Below are 19,676 nucleotides of genomic sequence, written 5' to 3' on the forward strand. Positions count from 1 at the left end.
TGTAAAAAGTATATGCAAAAGGTAAAAACGAACAATAATACAAACATAAATTTAAAAACATTTAATGACAGTTAAATAAAAAAAAAAGCAAGCGAAAAGACCTGTGGATAATCTGACCACCGATAATCGGGAGTTTACTGTATTTAAGTTTAGATTTTATTGCCAGAAAAACAGTTAAATGACATAAAAGTGCCTTAAAATAAAGGGATGTAAATGCTAAGTTAGAAGTCACTTAGAAACAACCAGTGCAAACGGTTGCAGAAACTTTAATCGGTTTTAAGGTAAGAGATCGCAGTAGTAGTAGAAGGAACAGCTCAGCTAGTGCTACTGCTACTCTATATCTATTGCATGATTTAGAAAAAATTCTCAACGAAAGTGTCCTTAAAGTCAGGGGTGCCCAGAACTTAAACTTTTAGGAGTGAGGAAAATCTCAATTTGCCTAATGAAACTCTAAATTTTGCTGAATGATGATAATTTTGATAATGGAAAACCAATTTTGGCTGAATAATGATAATTTTGCCGAAAAGATTTCTAAATTCTTCGGAATGATGATAATTTTTCTGAATCAGCAGACAAAATTTCCCGAATAAAGAAATTTTTGGGAGGTTACTGTGACCTTCCGTGCCCTTTCATCGGGGAACACCTGCCAACGATTTCAACTTAGTGCGTGTTTTACTTATAAGTTTGAAAAATCCACTTACATCTCTTTGATTCTCACTGCCTCCTATAAGTCATTTCCTTTTGAGGCTTAAATTTTTACGTTCATGTAGAAACAAAATATGAGAGAATAACGTTGAAAGCCTATGCAGCAATATGAATTGCACACAGTGTGTTTCAATGTTACAAGAAATTTTTTTTCATTGCGAAGAAGTTTTGAATTCCTCGACGAAAATAGCAGTAACAATGAAGGATTCTATTACAATCTACTTACCCGTAAAAGCATGAAAGAAACATTGCTAAACTGCACTGTCACACAAGATATATTTACCCAAAAGGAAACGGAGCTATCATCACGAAACTGAATAATGATGAGAGGATACGTGATTACAAATTCCGAACATGAGATCGTTTTATTAAATAACTAGTGGTACCCGCACGGCTTTGTCCGTAGTAGAAAATTGAAAGGTCATTTGGTTAGCCTGTATATTTACAACTAATGGATGACGAATTTCTCGCCAATTCGCTATGTTCATTTGCTCGCCCATGTTACGGTTCCACATTATGATAATTCCGTAATTTACTATTCCACATTATGATAATTTGCTCGGTAAAATTTTCTTAAAATTGGAATAGAAAAAGAACAAAATCGAATTTTCGAAAAATCGCTTCGAGGTGCACACCCCTAAGCTACGACTGAACTTTGTACCAAATTTCATGAAAATTGGCCGAGCGGTCTAAGCGCTGTGTGCGTCACAGAGATCCAGACAGACAGAGATCCAGATATCCAGACAGACTTTAAGCTTTATTATTAGTAAAGATTATGGCATGAAAAAGTAACAAATCCATAAGTTGTGCTGCCCCATCTGGGTAATAAACAAGAGCTGCATACCTTAATCTTTGCATTTTACGGTTTTCTTCCAATCATGACCCATACGTGCTCTATTGGCGAGAGGTCTGGTGACCTAGAAGTCAACGGGAGTACTCCTTGAAGATATTGTTGAAAGAGTCGTGCAATATGCAGACGATCGTTGTTCAGCTGATAAAAGACACTTGATAGCATAAGCAGCGTAACCGGTGTATTGTTGTTCATGTAACTGCGAGCCGTCAGAGAGCCTTGAAGGAGGACTGGAGGCCAATCGTGTGTAAAAACAAATCGTTCTTCTCACTGTCACATCTAGTGTTATCGTCATCTGCTAGTTAATAAAAAGTGCAAGATAGAACCGTTGGCCCGGCCGTTTCCATAATCATGTTAGTAGGTCATTGGGAAGCGGGATTGATTGTTGAAGATTACATGTCTCCAGTAAGTCACAATCTAGTTCGGCAAAAATTCGATTGACGGCGACGTAGCCCATGATGTGGGGTCAGTGGTAAGGGTGTTAAAGGACGTTGCTGCGCATACCAGCATCGGCCAATCATCCAGAATAATTTTTTGTGATATCACGGAATGCATGGAAGGTGTAAAGAGCTTCGAATCGATGACAGCAAAATGCAGGAAAAGTTCATGCATCTTTCAGTGGAAAAAGTTCGCTGATACGGAAGCCAAAATGCATGAGGTTGACGTTGACGACCGCGGAGAAGCCATTTCTGATCTAGTCTCTGTTGTTAGAAGGTAGGAATGATTTAGGGCATTGTCGGAATTGTTCCAAATTGGCAATAGCTTCTCGCAAAAAGTACCATTGACTATCTACCCTTACTTGTAGGGCTTGATTTCTGACAAGAGAAGTTCGTGAGCCCTATAGCCTTCTGATCTCCTTTTCACATGTAAATATAGCTGAAGTTCCTTCAAATATGTAAGCATTTGCCTAGATTTGGAAAGGAGTGTAGGAGATGAGCTACTGTGAGCTCCCACGTGGTTGACGCTTTCACCCGTGTGCTGGTATGGCCGAAATGACTCTACTGGTCAAATCAATCGCTATCCTTCCATTTCTCTACTTGCACAGCACATTCGTTTGTCTACCGATAGCCACGTTTCTACCATACCAGTACACGCTCCCTGATATGCTCCGCAGCTAAGACTCATCGAAGAGATATGGTGCACGCGGACAACGCGTTGCAGTAGTACCAGGGAAAATTGGGTTTCTCCACAGCATTCCTTGTTACGTACGGATATCATAACTATTTAGTTACTCAAATATTTCGATTCAAATTCAAATATTTTGATTTAAATAAAAAATATTTGATTTTTTTCATTGCAAAATAGAAATAACGAAGTTTTGATTTATTTTTATCATTATATTTATTATTATATGTTTACAGTTTAAGAAAACAAACAATTGTTTCAAAAGTTGACTGTGGAATATCTTGTACCTAACACTGAGTTCTGTGGAGTGGCTTAGTTATTCCCGATAATTTTTTTTACAGCCCATGTACAAGCAAACTGAAACTTACTTCGGAAGCATTCTGAGCAACAAATTTTCAGTTTTTTTCTTCTCTTCCAAAAGCTGATTGGTACGGTCTTTGACCACGCTTTCCAAATTGTAAGCATATTTTTCCATTATGTTAATCATATTATCAAATATGTTTGTATTTCTGAAAAATAAAGGGTTAACGATCAATATTAGTTTAGAGCAGTACACAATAAAAATATTTCAAGGTTTGAAAAAATATATAGCACTAAACCAACTACTTAAACATTATTAATGTGGGTAAAAGTAAGACTTCATGGCTACTAATTTCAACATATATTTTCACGGACTCATCAATAAGTTTAAGTCATATTAAATTATATTTTGAAAAGAACTGTTAGAAAAGGAAGCTTGAACTTTGATAGCACAAAAATAGTTTATACAAGTGCAAGGATTCAAGAAGTCTTGAGCTACGTCATTTTGGAAGCCCAAACTTAAGAAAAATGTTGGCATGATAAACATCCCTACACATGTTGTCTTTCGTTGAAACTCTTAAACTATGTATCCTATAGGCGTGGTTTTGACTTTATTGCACTCAAGGAAAGAAAAATGCATAAAACGTCCTGAGAAGTCAGACTGAACTTCGTTTCTCTATTAGCTATCCTTAGAAGATTATGTTCTTAAGGAGATAAGTAAGGTTCTTAACAGAATGCTAAAAGAGATCGTCTAAACAGGTTTTCAAAATGTCATTTTAAGGGAAGCGTAAAATTCAGCAGGAAGTCATCCCTGGCGTCGTAGAAGTAGATGGAAGAAAATAGGATTACGATACGATGTAATAAGTCTTCTTACGAAAATGAGACAAACTCACTATCTCTTAATTTATTTTTAAATTTCTTACATTAGGAAACTAACTTTATATTAACACTATACGTAATATGCTATTCTTATAATGTCATGCTACTTAACTCATAACGTAAATATTTTCTTCAGACATTGTATTTAGACATTTTTCCTATTTGTGTTGCACTTGCTTTGTAACAAATAAATTACATATTTTTGCATTTTAATACAGTGTTATGTTGAGTTACCTCGTAAAAACAGGAAAATCCTGCAGATCTAAGTTTTTAAGCGTCAAAAACTGGCGTACAAGGTAGTTTTAAAAGTAAGGTTCTTAACATATTCTGTGGAATTAAGAAAGAGTGATAAAATATTTTTTAAATGGCGCTTTCAATTTGGAAAGAAAGCAATACCTTGAGGTCAACTTTGTGCATAATTTTTCTTTCAGTGTCTATGAACACAAAATACAATACGTAATTGATAGTTTTTCTCTATTATTTAGCCTTTAAAGATTTGAATTTCGATATTAAAAAATGTTGATCACTTAAGTGTCCTCTTTAACCCCTGCTCTTTTACTATGTAAAAATAACTTTTCCCTATTAGTTTTTGGCATGTAGGCTATTTGAAATAAAATTATGCGAACAAACTTACAAGCCCGAGTGCAGAACTCTGAGTTTTACTTTGATAAATCTGAAATCTGGTCTACTCTCTGGATCTTCCTGCCAGCATTCCTCCATGCATTGTTTGATGTAATCTGGACAATCCAGCTCTTGAGATGGCGGACGGAAAAGTTCATCTCCGTAATTCTGAGGGTTTGATACCCTCTCTTCTACATCTGAAAGAATTTAAGATAATATAAAAGCATTAACAGAAAAATAAGAGATATGCCAAATTAGAAGACTTAAACGGATTGGAAAAACTATGCAGCGTGTAGAAGAGATACTCAGCTTATTTGGTGCCAAAGGCATCACAGAGTGAGACATGTATTCATTATAGAAGAATACGAAAAGAGGTGAAAAATAAATGAACTATAAATCTTGAAAGCCTAGTTGATCATTGGTCTAAAACCGTTAGTCTCCAAGCCCTACCTTAAGGGAGGTAAACATGTGAAAATCGCATGGCGAAAAGTCTGCTGTGGCTGGTCAAGACCTTTTCCAGTGCCTCTTCCACCAGATTCTGCTCTGTTAAACTTGGAGCCATTAACTATATGGTACCATACAAGATGAGATTTTTCTGAAGCCTAATTGCTTCATAATGACTGATAGGACACTTCTATAGCTGACACCAAGTCCTTCCGAAATTTGAAGCAATGAGAGACGTTGATCGCTTTTCATAAGCTCACGAATACGTTCATTTTTTTCCATCAGTCGTACCGGTGCGAGGACACGAGGATGATCTTGATTCGTAACACCTTCCGGCCTTGCTGATTTCGTTGCACCAAACTTCCCTCTTGCCCATAAAGAAGTGACTTCCCCTAAATGAACATGCAGTCTGCAGTAAATTTCGGTTGATTTTACGTTTTCACAGACAAGGAACTCAATGATTATGCGTTGCTCAATTGAGATGGACAAATTCCTATCACTCATCGTAAGGGCTGCTTCTCGTAAGAGCTAATGAAGTACAAAGCAAGCCGGCTAGTGCGGCCATCTCCACTCTAGATGTCCCAATCTAATGACTAAGTGCCCAAACACAAATATCCAACCCAACGCTAAAGCAATTATAGCTGCATGCCCGTCAAATCGAACTTTTCTGCGGAAAAAAAGAGCATATTGAATGCAAATTTTATCGGAAGGGAGCGGGGGATGTCAGTTGACCCCCCTAAATGACGGGCCTGAAGGGCTGTCTAGCTCATAGTTGATCGCTCCTACACTACAAAAAATAAATTGTTGTTTTTACAGTATAATACTGGCCGCTCACATTCCAAAGAAAAACTAAAATTTACAGTTCTAAACTAAAATTTGCAGTAATATACTGTCTTTTAATGGAAATGCCCTGTGAAATTAACAATGACTTACTGTAAAATTAGCAGTAATATACTGTTTTTTAATGAAATTGCCCTGTAAAATTTACAATATCAAACTGTAAAATTAGCAGTAATATACTGTTTTAGGAATGAATTGGCCTGTAAATTGAACAGAAATAGTATGTAAAATTAACAGTAATATACTACTTTTTAATGAAATTGCGCTGCAAAATTAACAGTAACAAACTGTAAAGTTAGCAGTAATATGCTGCAAAATCAGCAGCACTGCTCCGTAAATGCAGTAGTATACGGTTTTATAAATGATTTGTAAAGTAAAATTAACAGCAGTAAACCATAAATTAAATAGTTATAAATTTTTATGCAAAAGAGTTTTCTCCCCTATTGTTGTCTCTTTTCATAGTCGAAATCACTGCTTTTACAGCTGAAGAACAATATAGAAAAGTAAAGCAATTGATTCTGTATGTACGTTGTAGGAATTAGCCTACAGACGAAATCTGTTTCTTTTCCAAAGTTTTTCAACAACAAAAATAATGTTTTAGGCTATGAAAAGCAACAAGTAAAGAAATGTAAAAGCCTTTTACATAAAAATAATTAACTGCTGCTAAATATATGTTTTATTGATATTAATTTCATTGTACACAAAATAAATCAGTGCTGGTCTTTATATTTTATAAACACCTGTCAAAGGAGGAAAAATGGTGCTTTTTCATTTCAACAAAAAACTTTTAGCTTTTATTGTCAACTTAAAAATTTACAAATAGAAGGAAATTGCAAGATATGGTCTGAAGCTTTATTTTAAGAACAATTATAGCCTTTTCATAAAACAAAACTTTTTGATTCCTGAAGTTAGTAACAATGAGAAGTTTTTTTTATATATATAACTGAAAACACTACATCGTGTCTTTACTGAAAGTACTTTTTTCACTTTCAGCATTATTGTAATGCTAAAATGAGCAGCATAACGTGGGAAATGTTTTACAGTATGCAATCCATTATACCTTTAAGTTTATTTTTAACTTTATACATACAATTCCTTGCATTTATTTTCCTTTTCTGGAAAAACAGATTATTTTCATGGTTTTCTTTTTTTTTTTTTAATGTCATAAGTTGCACTTGTATAGCTTGACCACGAAAAGAAGGCGGATGACCTTGAAGGAAAAACAAACATCATTTGTATTACTTGTAATAGGTTTTTTGGTAATATTTTGGAATAAATAGGATTAGCTACACCATGCCACTTACTATTTCGTGCTTTCTGGCAGAATCTACCTATTACAAATGATACAAATGATGATTTGATTCAAGGTCATCCGCCTTCTTTTCGTGGTGAAGCTTTACCTACGTTAGTTGAGAAATACTACTAACAAATTAACGTTATTTTACACCATATGTGCAGTATTCAGCATTTAGACTACCCAGAATAGTTTTTATTGTAAACTGAATAGTATTATAGATTAGATAATACTTGATATTATTAAACTTTTAAAGTTTACAGAGATGAAAACAATAAATATGTGACAGTTCAGAATTCCAGAGCTACTAAACAGAAACAATTTTTCACTTGGTGTAGTAAAATGCCAGGTTTGTATAAAGTTTAACTTTATATTCTGTTATACTGTTTTCATGAGAAAAAACGAAACATTCACACCATTAAAAATCGCTAAATTATTTTATTTCGTATACATTACCTATAAATACAGATTATTACAGTGAAATTGCAGAAATTCATTTAAAATCGAATGCAAATGCTTTCAAGGTCAACATTTTTAAATCACGAACTTGATTCTTCTTTGTGACATCTTTGCCGACTTTGGAGTCATCATTAGGCCTTATATTATGAAAGCAACTGTCAAAATAAACACTGTTAGAATCTCATAAAATTTGTAGACACTAAAAAACATACATGGAAAAATCAAATTACGTAGGTATAAACATACGCCCTAAAATGATTAAAATTACGACTGAGTGATCTGAAATTAAGGTTACCTTGAGAGTTGTTTTTATTTTGCAACTGCTTAACATATACCTAAATTGTAATTGATCCGTTTATTTCAGAAACCAGTTAAGCGCTAAACATGTTGTTTTAAGGAGAAAAAAAAACTGTTTGACAGCAATTTGCAAATTACGCATTTGTAACGATGGTTATTAAAGTCCAGTTAAAGTAGACCAAATCTGGATACGTTACATAAGAACTCAAAAACGAAAAAAAATAAAGAAAATAATATCTTACATTTTATCTTCCATGTAAAGGAATGCACTTATATTGGTTTCTGAAAAACAATTAAAAAAAAAAAAATCCTTGTAATGTTCGGTATTTTTGAAGGATTTCGTAATACATATGAGACTGTTGATTAAGAATTTTTTTTGATCGGATAACTGAAGTGATCGGGAGAATAACTCCTTCTATAAGTCAAGAATTTCAAGTTGTCCAAAATGGGAAAGCTAACATCTTGGCCTAAAGAAAAAAATAAAAATGTTTTAAAAATGATAAAACTTGTATCTAGTTTCTTCTTATAATAGGATTTAAATTATCGGATTACAATATGTTCACTTCAAAACAATAATAAGGATGAGGTAGAGAAATATTTCTTAGGAAATGGAGCAAGGTCGATGTTTAGGACAACCAATTGGGAAATATTGGGGTATTCATTTAAAACAATGAATACTCTATCTAGCCTCTTTTAGTCCCCCCCCCCCCTTCCCCCGACTTGCTACAGTAGCACTGAAGGTCGTATATAGATGGTTTTTCTTTCTTTTTTTGGTAACCCATATTCCTTTCCAACACTTGTTAAACAGCTCAAACTATGTTCAACTGATACCAGCTTCATCTTTTTCTTTGACAGCTTCCCATCGTTAGAAACCTGAATATAAAACAAAGTGTGACGTAAAGTAATTACTTAAAACTCTGTCTGTACTTAATATGAAATATTTTACATACTTATAATTTTTCAAAATATTTTTTTTCATATATTTTATTCCACAAATGTGTTACTATATTGTTAAAATTTAATTTTTTGGAGCTTTTTTCTTAAGTACTAAGGAATCACATAAAAGAGTCATTTGAGTTGAAATAAAATAATACCGTAAGAACATTCTATTTAAGCAAATATAAGATGTTTCATTTATATTCTGTGTCTTTCAAAATGGGGACGCCCTCTCCCCCCCCTCCTCCAATTTGAACAGCTATCGATGATCCCCATTTAAACCATCAGCGACTTTTTTTTTTTTTTAACGTTGCACTTCTTTTGAGAGGATTTACACAATTTATCTTAAAGTTTTTCAGAATTTTCCTGCAATCTGGAAGAAACAATTCTATGTTCCCAAAATCAAGATGGCTTAGTTCAAGTCAATTCAATAAAAAATGAAAATCGGTCAGAAAAGTTGAAAGTTTTTAACAAAAGAATAAATCGTCAAACATATCAAAAAATTGAGTAAATCTGGTAGTGCCAGTTTCAATCATTAAGAAATTGTAAGTCCACATTTGGACCGCCGTCCTTGTTGTAAACAATGCTATCCTTCTTGAAAATGCTTTGCCAGAAGACCACACCACTTTTTAACTGTAGATTTAAACATAATCTATTTGCAAAATAACTGCTTTTTATTCACATTGCAGTAAAAATAATCAATAATTTTGTTTGATAAGTGTTACCCAAGTCTGAATATGCGAAGAAAGTTTCATACACTGTAATATATCGTACTTTAAACTTTAATCTTTATTGTTGCTCTCATTATGAAGTTGGCTTTAAATTTTGTTCCTGTAATTTTTACAAAAATACGTACAATAAATAATAAAGTACTAAACATTCTGTTTTGGTTCCTTCGATTTTAATAACATGTAAAAACAAAGAATCAGTTTTCCAAAATTTATTGAAAATTTAAAAAAAAAATAAAAAAATGTACGTTTAATTTCGCTCTAGCAACAGAAATTTCTATATTCCGGTGATTCTTGAAGTGATAATATTCAACTACCCGTAAAAACTAATATTGAACTACAAATATAAAAAACCCGAGACTTAAATGAATAGTATGCCCGATTACATTTCAATCAAAACAAAATAAAATTCATTTTATCTTGTTCCAATCCATAGTTCTTGATTGTAACATAGAACCTGACAAAGGTTCACAAAAATCAGCTTCAGGGACCCAATATGGCACGCAGACCGTAGGATAGGCTTCAGTGGCTAAGAACGCTCTAAAACTCAAAAGCATTTGTGATTACAAATTATATCCGTAAACACAAAAATATAAATGAAAAGAGATACTTATAAACTTCCGTTGCCGGCATTCATGTCACTAAGTGAATCATCGCAACATCGTTCAGACTAGGGTCTTCCTTGAAATTCCAAGTGGAACACAACCGCGAACTGCCATCTTGAGAAAATGAGACAAACCGTTATTCCATTCAGTTCCGGTCACAAGTTAAGGAAGTTCTTTACATTTGCATACCACTAAACTAAAAAAATAAATAAATAAATAAATAAATTTAAAAAAAAAATAATAATATTGCATTATTGAATAAATTGAAATGAAAAATTCCGGCGGCTAGAATGAAATTTGTAGTTAAATTTTTTTTTTGAAATACCTAATCACCGGGCACAAATTCAAAATGAAATCAACTACAATTTTATTTTCTCCGTGCGCTGGAGGGAAAGGAGCAAAATATTCGCTAGCAAATTCCCCCCTTCTTGGCACGCCAGCACACGGAAAAAAAGAAATACTTTAATACATGAATAAAAAAATATATTACAGGCTATCCGTTTGCGTGCGCCAATTATAACTTAGACATAATGGAATAATTGAAACATTAAAAAAAAAAAACTCTAAAAAATATGTCATTGCAATTCATGCTTTACGTAAATTTTCCCTAAAAAATGTTTTGTGAAACAATCAGCTAAATTATTTTTAGTTTCAACCGATTTTATTCCAGATTCATTTTTATCAATCGAATTCCTTAGAAAATGGTACCCCACATCATTCTGCTTAGTTCTGCAATTTTCAATTGCAAATCTAGAAAAATCGACCGCAACTAGAATGTCACAGTACAGAGTACTATTAATCAATCTAAAATTCTGAACTCTTTTCGTGGCCAATTCATTTAAAATTCTTTTGATCCATATAACTTCCTTAGATTGTTCACTTATTGAAATATACTCCGCTTCCATCGTTGACAGTGCTACGCATTTTTGTTTGAATGTACACCATATTATTTGAACCTTTACAAAAACATTAGACCCCCTCTCCCTCTCTCCGCCATTGAAATCCGGTAGTCGTGATTCGAGGCGTAATCTGTATCAGAATGACAATAATTTATTCAATTTACAGACAAATTTTAGATTTCAGGGATCGACAAACCCTTCAGCTTGTCTCACGAATCTCCTTTTTTATTCCCGCATATAGATACGCATTGTAATCATTAGTTTGGAAATGGACCCAATGTAGCTTATACACAAAAATTGAAAAGAAAGCATCAATAAAAAAAAAAAGAAATTGCTAGAGAGAACACTTGCGAAAAGTATCCCCCCCCCCCAATACCTGGTGGTTACCTAAAATAACCAGTCTGGCCTTGAAGCTCATTATTTCATTCTGCTTGTCTGTTCTGCTGTGTTTTGCCAATCTTCACTTTCTGGCGCTCTCAAACTTTGTTTCAATTTCAAAGTAATTACATCTTCGGAAATGCTAGCTTCTAGCTTACTTGAACTATCACCCCATATCTTCATCAGAATCTGATACTTTTCGTGAATTATCATCACAAGTGAAATCGAACTATTTTGGGTCACATTCAATGTTATTTTCAGAACAATAAACCTCGCTTCGCGATTCGGAATTTAGAACCGTCGTGTTAATAGAATGATACATATCCCTGCATTCTCTACTTCGCCTTTGTATTTCTTCAACCAATTCTCAACATGCTATTTTATGATTTTCAGGATATTCTTCTTCTACTTCAGATTTACTCAGTAGTGAAATAAAACTGTATTCCTTTGTTTCCCGTTCCTGCCTCCCCCCCCCCCCCCGCCTAGAATTTATTTTCATCGAATTTAACATTCAGCGTCTCTGTCACTTCGCGATTTTCGGAATCCCAAATTCTATAACCCTTCGTATGAAACGCCTATCCTACCATGAATTCCTGTTTAGCTCTCATATCCAATTTGTTTATTTTCTGTTTTGGAAGTCCAATATAAGAAATACAGCCAAAAAAACAACTGAATTTTTAATAGATGGCTTTCTTCCCTCAAATAACTCAAAAAAGGTTTTGATTTTTCCTTTTAAAACCGCTCTAGTCCATAAGTAGTGGAAACACATGGCTGCTTCGGCTCAAAACTGCTGAGGCAAACCCGTTTCATTTAAAAGTGTCCTAATTCCATTCATTAATGTTGAGTTATGGTGTTCTATGACGCTACTTTGTTCACTGGAGGATTTGTTAGTTTTTTCAATTCTTATGCTTTGGTCGCTAAGGTAAATTTCAAACCCGGGGGTTCAGAAATTCCTTTCCGTTATCGGATCTGTTCCGCAAATATCTGTGTTCTCTTTTAAAACCTGACAAAGTATTCGAAAACCTCACTTTTCTTCTTTAAGAAATAAACCGAAGACTTTCTTGAAAAATCGTCTATTATTGTGAAAATAATCCCCCCCCCCTAAAGAACTCAACTGCTAAGGAACCCATCGCATTTAAATGCAAAAGATCTTACTCGGCTTTGGCTTGAATCTCCGTTACAGGTTTAAACAAAATTCTCCTTTTTTTTCATTTTACACGGATAACACTCTGACATATTTTTACTTTTTATATGCAGTGAAAGACAGTTAAGTACAGAATCACACTTTTCAGTATTTATGATATAGTTTTTGCCTTCATCATAAACACGTTGATGCCAAACTTTAAAACTCAAAGGGTTCTAAAAGTTAAACTGTAAGGAAACTGATGAGTTCAACGTTACAAGAGTTTCAAATTCTACTGTAGTAGGTACTCGATTCATCTACTTTTCTAAATGAGCATGTCCTTCAAGGCGAATAAAATATGACAAACAATGTATAATAATGTAAATATTCTACTTTCAATTAAAAAGACGAGAACGCAACACTGCCAGATCAGAAATGAAAAGCTGAAAATGTTAAGAATATAGCCAGGCACGGCCTGAACTTAATTAAATATGTTTGGAAGGCGTATAATCTCAATTTGTCGAGTGGAACTTACATATTTGCCGATTAATAAAATACTGGTGCGTGCACACGTTAAGTAAGCACAATTATGTACAATATCTAATGAAATTTGGACATTCGAGAATTCAAAAATTGCAACATTACAATTATGTCCGCAAATTTGCCAAATCGTGGGATAAAAATTTTCCAATATGGCAGTTTTGAGGAGGTCATAGAGACTTCCCGTGACCTCCCATCGAGTGTTTTTGGATATTGTTTCTAAAATTAGTTTTATGTTCACAAGTTTCAATGGTACTAGTGCATTTTTCCTGAAGTAAAATTTTAATTTCCTGCCGACGCTATTGTAAAACTTTTAAAACACAAGGGTTTCGTGTTTGTATCTAAAGATGCTTAATTTTTATTAGTTTTTTTTTTGAGTGCTTCATTGATGATTTTTTTTAATTATTATTATTTTAGTTTTGATCGATAAGTATGAAAGCTGACTCCAGATTTCAGAGAATTTTTAGTCGTTCAGACATCAGAGTATTGTATTTCCAGAGTGGCAAATTCTTCAAAAAAAAATCAGTAAACTTGATACTGTTTGCATGTCTCTCGGTCACGTTGTTATTTTATTTATTTACATTTTATTCATCGAATTATGTACAGGTTATAAAAGTTACTGACGCTATAACGTAAAGTTTATCAATAAAATGGTTAAATGCAAACTGTTAAAAAATTTAAAACAGAATATAAGAAAGAAAAAAAAACAGAAGAAAGTAGTCAATCGCGATACGATAAAAATTTACTAGAAAACATAAGAAATTAAATTTTAAGTACTCACATCCTTAACACAAAATATAAATATGAACAAAGTTCAATAATCCAATAACTTTAAATACGATCAAGGAGGGAATTGATTTTTTTTAAAATCAAATTTGAGTTTCAGAAAATGTTTAAAAACTATCATACGTGCTGTAAAATATTCAGAATCACAACAACTACTCAGATTTTTGCTATAAAGCAATCGCTACAACTTAACAGCTAACAGAAATTGCAAAGTCAACATCAACGATTATTGGTTACGAATTACGGTTTCAATACGAATTACGGTTTCTAAATAAACACTTATTTTACATACATTCTCGATGATAAAGAAAACTACATTGTGAGGAAAAGGGAATGAATAATATATCTAGCACTTACCTTTAATTTGGATTACAAATGAGCAGTCCTGCCTCAGCACAGCCGAAATATCAACAAAAATGGCGGTCGATACCTTGAGTTCATTAGTTTATCTTCCCGTATGAAAGGAAACACCTTTTGCGCATCGTTTTGCGCAATCTAAAACATTTTTACAGTTTTTCTCTGTTATTTAGCAGAGCAGTACTAAACTGTAGGAAAAAGCAGTATATTACCATGAAAACAACAATTATTTTTTGCAGTGTAGTACCTACTGGACACATTAACAAGATCGCTTAAACTCTTCACAAAAAGATTATTCGTTTGAAGTGAGTGAAAAAAAAAACAGAGCATTCTAGCTCTACGATGCATAGTCTTCGAGAGAACTGTCAGAGGAAACTAAGAAGTTATATCGGATGCAAAAGAAAGACTTGCGAAATGAGTCACAGAGCAAGAGCCTGTGAGCGCCATACTTACGTCTTATTATAAAGGCCCAAAATGTTTCTGCGTAAGCACATCACATCAGGTAAGAAAGGATCACTATTATTTCAGCTGAGTCAGGCTGGCTTCGGCAGGAAATAGGTGGCACAAGTTGTGTCAGAAACTGAGTCATTCCATGTCAAGTGACCTCGTCGTCTCTACCCGACCATCTCCGATTTAAACGAATTTTTATTGAGGTGCAGACATGCCTTTGAAAGTAACGTATACAAATTTTCAGCTTCCAAGATTCATATCTTGAGGAACTAGGATCTATAAAAAAAGTGTTTCAAAATGATGCTTTGTGAACGAATTGCCATGTTTAGCACGGTTCTTCCATTGAGGTCATTGTGGAGCCCACTTTTTTTTTTCTTTTTGAGGTATCATAGATTCTCATGATTTGTGTAATGGAAGCTGAATACTTGCACAGGTTAATTTCAAAGGCATGTCTGCACCTCTTCAGAACGTTTTCCAAAATCAGAGATGGTTGGATGGCGACCACCAGGTCACGTGATATGGAAAGAATTTATGATATTTAGCTTTTGCATCAATTTTACGCACCTTTGCTGCCTGCTTCCTGCCAAAGCCAGCGTGATAAATAATAGCGCTTAAATAATAGCGAACCTTTCTTACCTGCTGTGATGTCCTTACGCAGAAAAACTTTGGGCCTTTATACTATGACGTAGGTCTGGCACTCATGGGCTCTAGGACTATGAGTCATTACACGACGCACATGGATACTTCGATTTGTGAGGTACATGTTTTGAGCATCATCTAATTTGCAATAAAGCTTTTTCTTCTTACATCGGGAAATGACATCATAATTTTCTCTCACGTTTTCCCAGAAAATTAGGGTTCATTAATGAGTACGTTTAAATATTTGAAATTTTCGTGAGACTAGAGATTATTTCAAATTGGAAGAATGGAACAAGAATAAGTAGTAATAGTAATTTAAGAACCCTCTCTCCCAAAAAAGCAGAATCAAAATTTATCTACTCATTTTACGATCACCTTGATTACTAATATAAGCTTACAATTAAACAGTAGCATAGAAACAATGAAAACAAGTTGTCAAAGGTTGTCAATGATGTATTCGTGTTCAGTTAAATTTATTTATACTTTTTCATCTACCTTGTGATCTCAAAGTAATTTTTCGCTACCCTATTAATTTGAGTACTTGCACCTCATTTAGTTCATGATACTGATTATTATTAATATTATCAATAATATTTTTTGCAATAGCGCATAATTATTTAATCATTTGCGCTGCCTCGACACAATAATTCTAAATCATTTGTTGGAACACTTTACACTTCTTTCCGCAATTGTGCGATTACTATGACATAACAGTTAGAAAAGTGTTATTTCTTTAAACGCATTCTGCCTGCATTACTATCACAAATATCATGTATGGATATGCTGTTAATATAAATGTATATCTTTTCTGCGGATATCAAGCTTCGAATAAAAGATAATATTTGTAGCTTTTCTATCCGCAAAAACTAGCATTCAACATATTTCCTCATCTGATTGGATGTTTTTTTTTTTTTTTTTGCGCCTAAGCTAGAAGGAATTGTATGCTGGTCTTAAGGGTATCTTATGAATTGTTCTGTTTACTTCGAGATAAAAAGGTTTTCCGAAAGGATACGATGATGACAAAATGGCAATTCAGGCAAACAAATATTTTTTGGTTTGAAATCCGTCTGGGGGAATATAAAACTACTATGTAAAGGTCACTTTAGCATTGGTTAGCCGTATAAAGCTATGCATTATATTACTAAATTGTGTTTACTAAGTTTAATAATGCAGTAATTATTTCAAAGATGAAATAATTTTAACTAGCATACCTGTTGTAACCCTTGATTTCGCATCGTTATTATTTCCTTTAGTGTGTCAATATTGGGAATGAGTTTGCTTGACTTTGTCATTGACAAACCTCCACATTTTAAAGGATTCACTGATTTTTTTTCATCCATAGACGGCCTTTTTAGTTTTCGATGTTAGAGCTACCTGAATGACTTTAGCTAATATTACACTAACAAGTAAAAAACTTGATAAGGTAAGGATAATTTGAAAAACGATTTATGCATGAATCATAGTTTTTTTTTCTATGAATACATTTTCTTTCACTCTGAAACACTTTATACATATCCTATATTTTAAAGTGCTAGTACTTCGTTACGATTCTTTTTCAACTACCGGTAATTTTCTTTTATACTTTATACATCAAGAGTTTCCATTTCGTAAGATCGTATAACCAAGTTGTTATTGTGACCCTATGATATTTTTGTATTCTTTTTTATTGGAAGAAGTAGGCGAAACACGGTGACCTTTAGGGATTCACGAAAAAAGAAACTTTGAATTGCAGGGTTTAGTATAACAATCATTGTTGCGCTTATGAAGGAATAAGCCTGCTTAAAGCAGAAAATTGACAGAATCCATTTACGTTGAAACCTGCAACTGTCCAATACCATCTCATTAAGTGATATTGAGAAAACCCATATTTCATCCTGGTAAAGAATAAGTCTAAATTCGTACCTGCAATGATCCTTGTTTCCCCTACTTAAGGAGATTTTTAAAATATCGTGGTTTGAAAATACTTACATTGAGCTGGTTTTCGGCCAATGTAAATGCACTTTTAATAATAATTCTTAAAAGCACAAACGCACATTGTTCCACCAAACTCATTATACAACTATAAAGCAGTGAGAAGCAAAGGGATGTAAGTGCCGAAACTAAAAATTTTGAGATAACTTGAGCAATTGTAAGGAGAACCTCTTCTTTGTTATGGGGCAAAAGAAGGTACTAGCAGCTCTTATAAGTGCTAATGTACACTAAGATTCAAGAAAAATTTTAATGAAAGCCTATCTAAGAATTGATCTTTAAACGCGTTTTACTGAAATTTTTAAAAAGTCCACTTACATCCTTTTGCTTCTCACTGCCTCATATGCAAACTTGGATAACTAACTACACTAGCTCAAATATACTTGAGAACGCAATATGATCTTAAAGGATCCTCCATGGAAAAGTTGTTGCCATTGTCTCCGAGAAGGTTGGACTTTTAAATGCACTACCATTTTAAGATCTCTGGCCCGGCTTGGGGAATTCGCCCCAAAAGGCAACATCAAGGAGCTGGCCGACTGTGTTTTGCAGACACATGGATTTATATAATTCTTTCCATGGACTCGACACCACCACCATCACGCTTGTCCAGGACAACCTTTTTCAAGTACGATGCCAGTACAACAAAGTATCGACCGCCGCACTCAGTCCCGCGGGGGGCCCGCTACGCGGACCCCCCGTGAGATGAAACCTAAGGCCCACGGCTAAGAGGTGGGGTGCGTGCGGAGAAAAGTACAACAAAGCAATGTGGTGAGTAATACCACATCTCACGGTGAGCAAGGTTCACACTCTAAGAGGGTAAACTCCCAGCTGGACTGACGCCCAGCACGGGGACCTTCCCCGACGCAATAGTCGTCTAGTGGCCGTCCATGGCCACTAGACGACTATCGACTGCAGTATCCAGCCGTGCGGTAGGCCCGCCCCGTGGTCGGTAAAACCTAAGGCTAATAGCTAAGAGGTGGGGGTGTTGTGGAGAAAAGTACAATAAAGCACAAAATTATCCTTTGTATGCTAAAGTTTGCTTGTATAAACATGCTTGATTAAGTTGTAGGCACCTTATGAATAGACGCGGAAGGACATAAGAGCAGTTGCTTGGAGTTACGGGCGAATATAAAGTATGGTGTAACCCCACTCACACACATTCTCAAGCTTTTACTTGCAAAATCTCTTCGACAGTTACATAACTTACATTTTAGTGATGGTTCTGGCTTCCCCCAGGGTCCGATCCTGCCCATGATTTCAAAGAGAATGATTCCGAACGAGTAAACGTCACCCTTCTGTGTTCCTCTAGGTGGAGGATTCAGTTTTCGTATCAATTCTGGAGCCCTCCAGAGCAAAGCTGTTTATAAAAGAGTAAGAGAATAAGAAATTATTATTTTTGTTCTGAATGGAAATTGTTTTAGCATAATAATAAAGGCACATTGAATCCAATATTATCAAAATATTCTCATACAGAAACCTTCGATGTATGATTAATTGCCATTTTGTTGCTTAATCAGTCTGTGTAGTTTAAAGAGAAAAATGGATCTGATCTTTTTCAATCAAACGTTGATTATTATTGATGTAATAGAAAAGCGGAATTAGGTACTTGATTTCAGCTGAGTTGCTCAAATCAACATAGTTAAGATCCTTTATATGGACGCTTTTCGATATTCAGTGTATTTTCCGTATGGGTTTTAATGATCTTTAAGTCTCTACACTGTAAAAAATATTCCGAAACGCCACTGATTATTTCCGTGTAACGTTCGGGATTTCAATAGTGTTGATCCACTTCCAGAAAATACCAAGTATCTTTGTTAAAAAGTTTCCTGAATTGCTACAAGTTACACGAATGCAGACTTCTCATGTGAAAAATATTTTTAGCTCCCAGTTTAATGATTAACTGAGAGTATTTATAAAGTTAACCTAAAAACAGCAAACGTGTATCCTTAAAAATGTTCTAATAGTGAAAAGAGAATACAAATCTAAAACAATTTTTCTTTTCTAAAATTGCAAGTAATTTAAAATATATTGTAAGCAAGATTGATATGGTAAATAAAAAAAAATAAAGCAGTGACGAAAGGAAAAGTGCACTAATACCGGACACGTTTTGCTGTGCAGAGTGAGTTTAAACTGTTTTAAAAAAATAAGAAGGGAAGAAAAATACGCACCAAGAGGATCATTAATCATATTGAAAGAGTTCACTTTAAGAGACGGAAAACATTCATTTCGAAAAGCGCCCCAAATTTAACAAGAAATCGCGTCTAACATCCATTTCTGTTGACTATCTCCAGAGAGACAAGCCTTCACCGTGAATGTAAATTTATATTTAAAAGAAGCATTTAACTTTCGTTCATAAGGTTGAATTGACAGTCAATCGGAATTAGTCTCTTATTCGCCGGTGTTAACTGTGCAACAACACTCTTTGAAGTCATTTTGAAAATTTATTTTAATTT

The 19,676-nt window shown here is 34.2% G+C and overlaps 1 protein-coding gene across 2 annotated transcripts in view; it reads right to left on the reverse strand.

Annotated features, from left to right (window-relative positions):
• Window positions 1–19,676, reverse strand: part of LOC129221570 (guanylate cyclase 32E-like) — a 556,299-nt gene that overhangs the window by 19,961 nt on the left and 516,662 nt on the right. For both annotated transcript variants that reach the window (XM_054856073.1, XM_054856072.1), the window contains exons 16-18: window positions 18,431–18,580; window positions 4,494–4,677; window positions 3,049–3,189 (exon numbers count right to left, since the gene is read on the reverse strand). In XM_054856073.1, coding sequence (XP_054712048.1) covers window positions 3,049–3,189; window positions 4,494–4,677; window positions 18,431–18,580 — 475 coding nt within the window. The remainder of the gene's footprint in view (window positions 1–3,048; window positions 3,190–4,493; window positions 4,678–18,430; window positions 18,581–19,676) is intronic.

Source organism: Uloborus diversus, chromosome 4 (genome assembly GCF_026930045.1).
Source record: "Uloborus diversus isolate 005 chromosome 4, Udiv.v.3.1, whole genome shotgun sequence".
NCBI lineage: Eukaryota > Metazoa > Arthropoda > Arachnida > Araneae > Uloboridae > Uloborus > Uloborus diversus.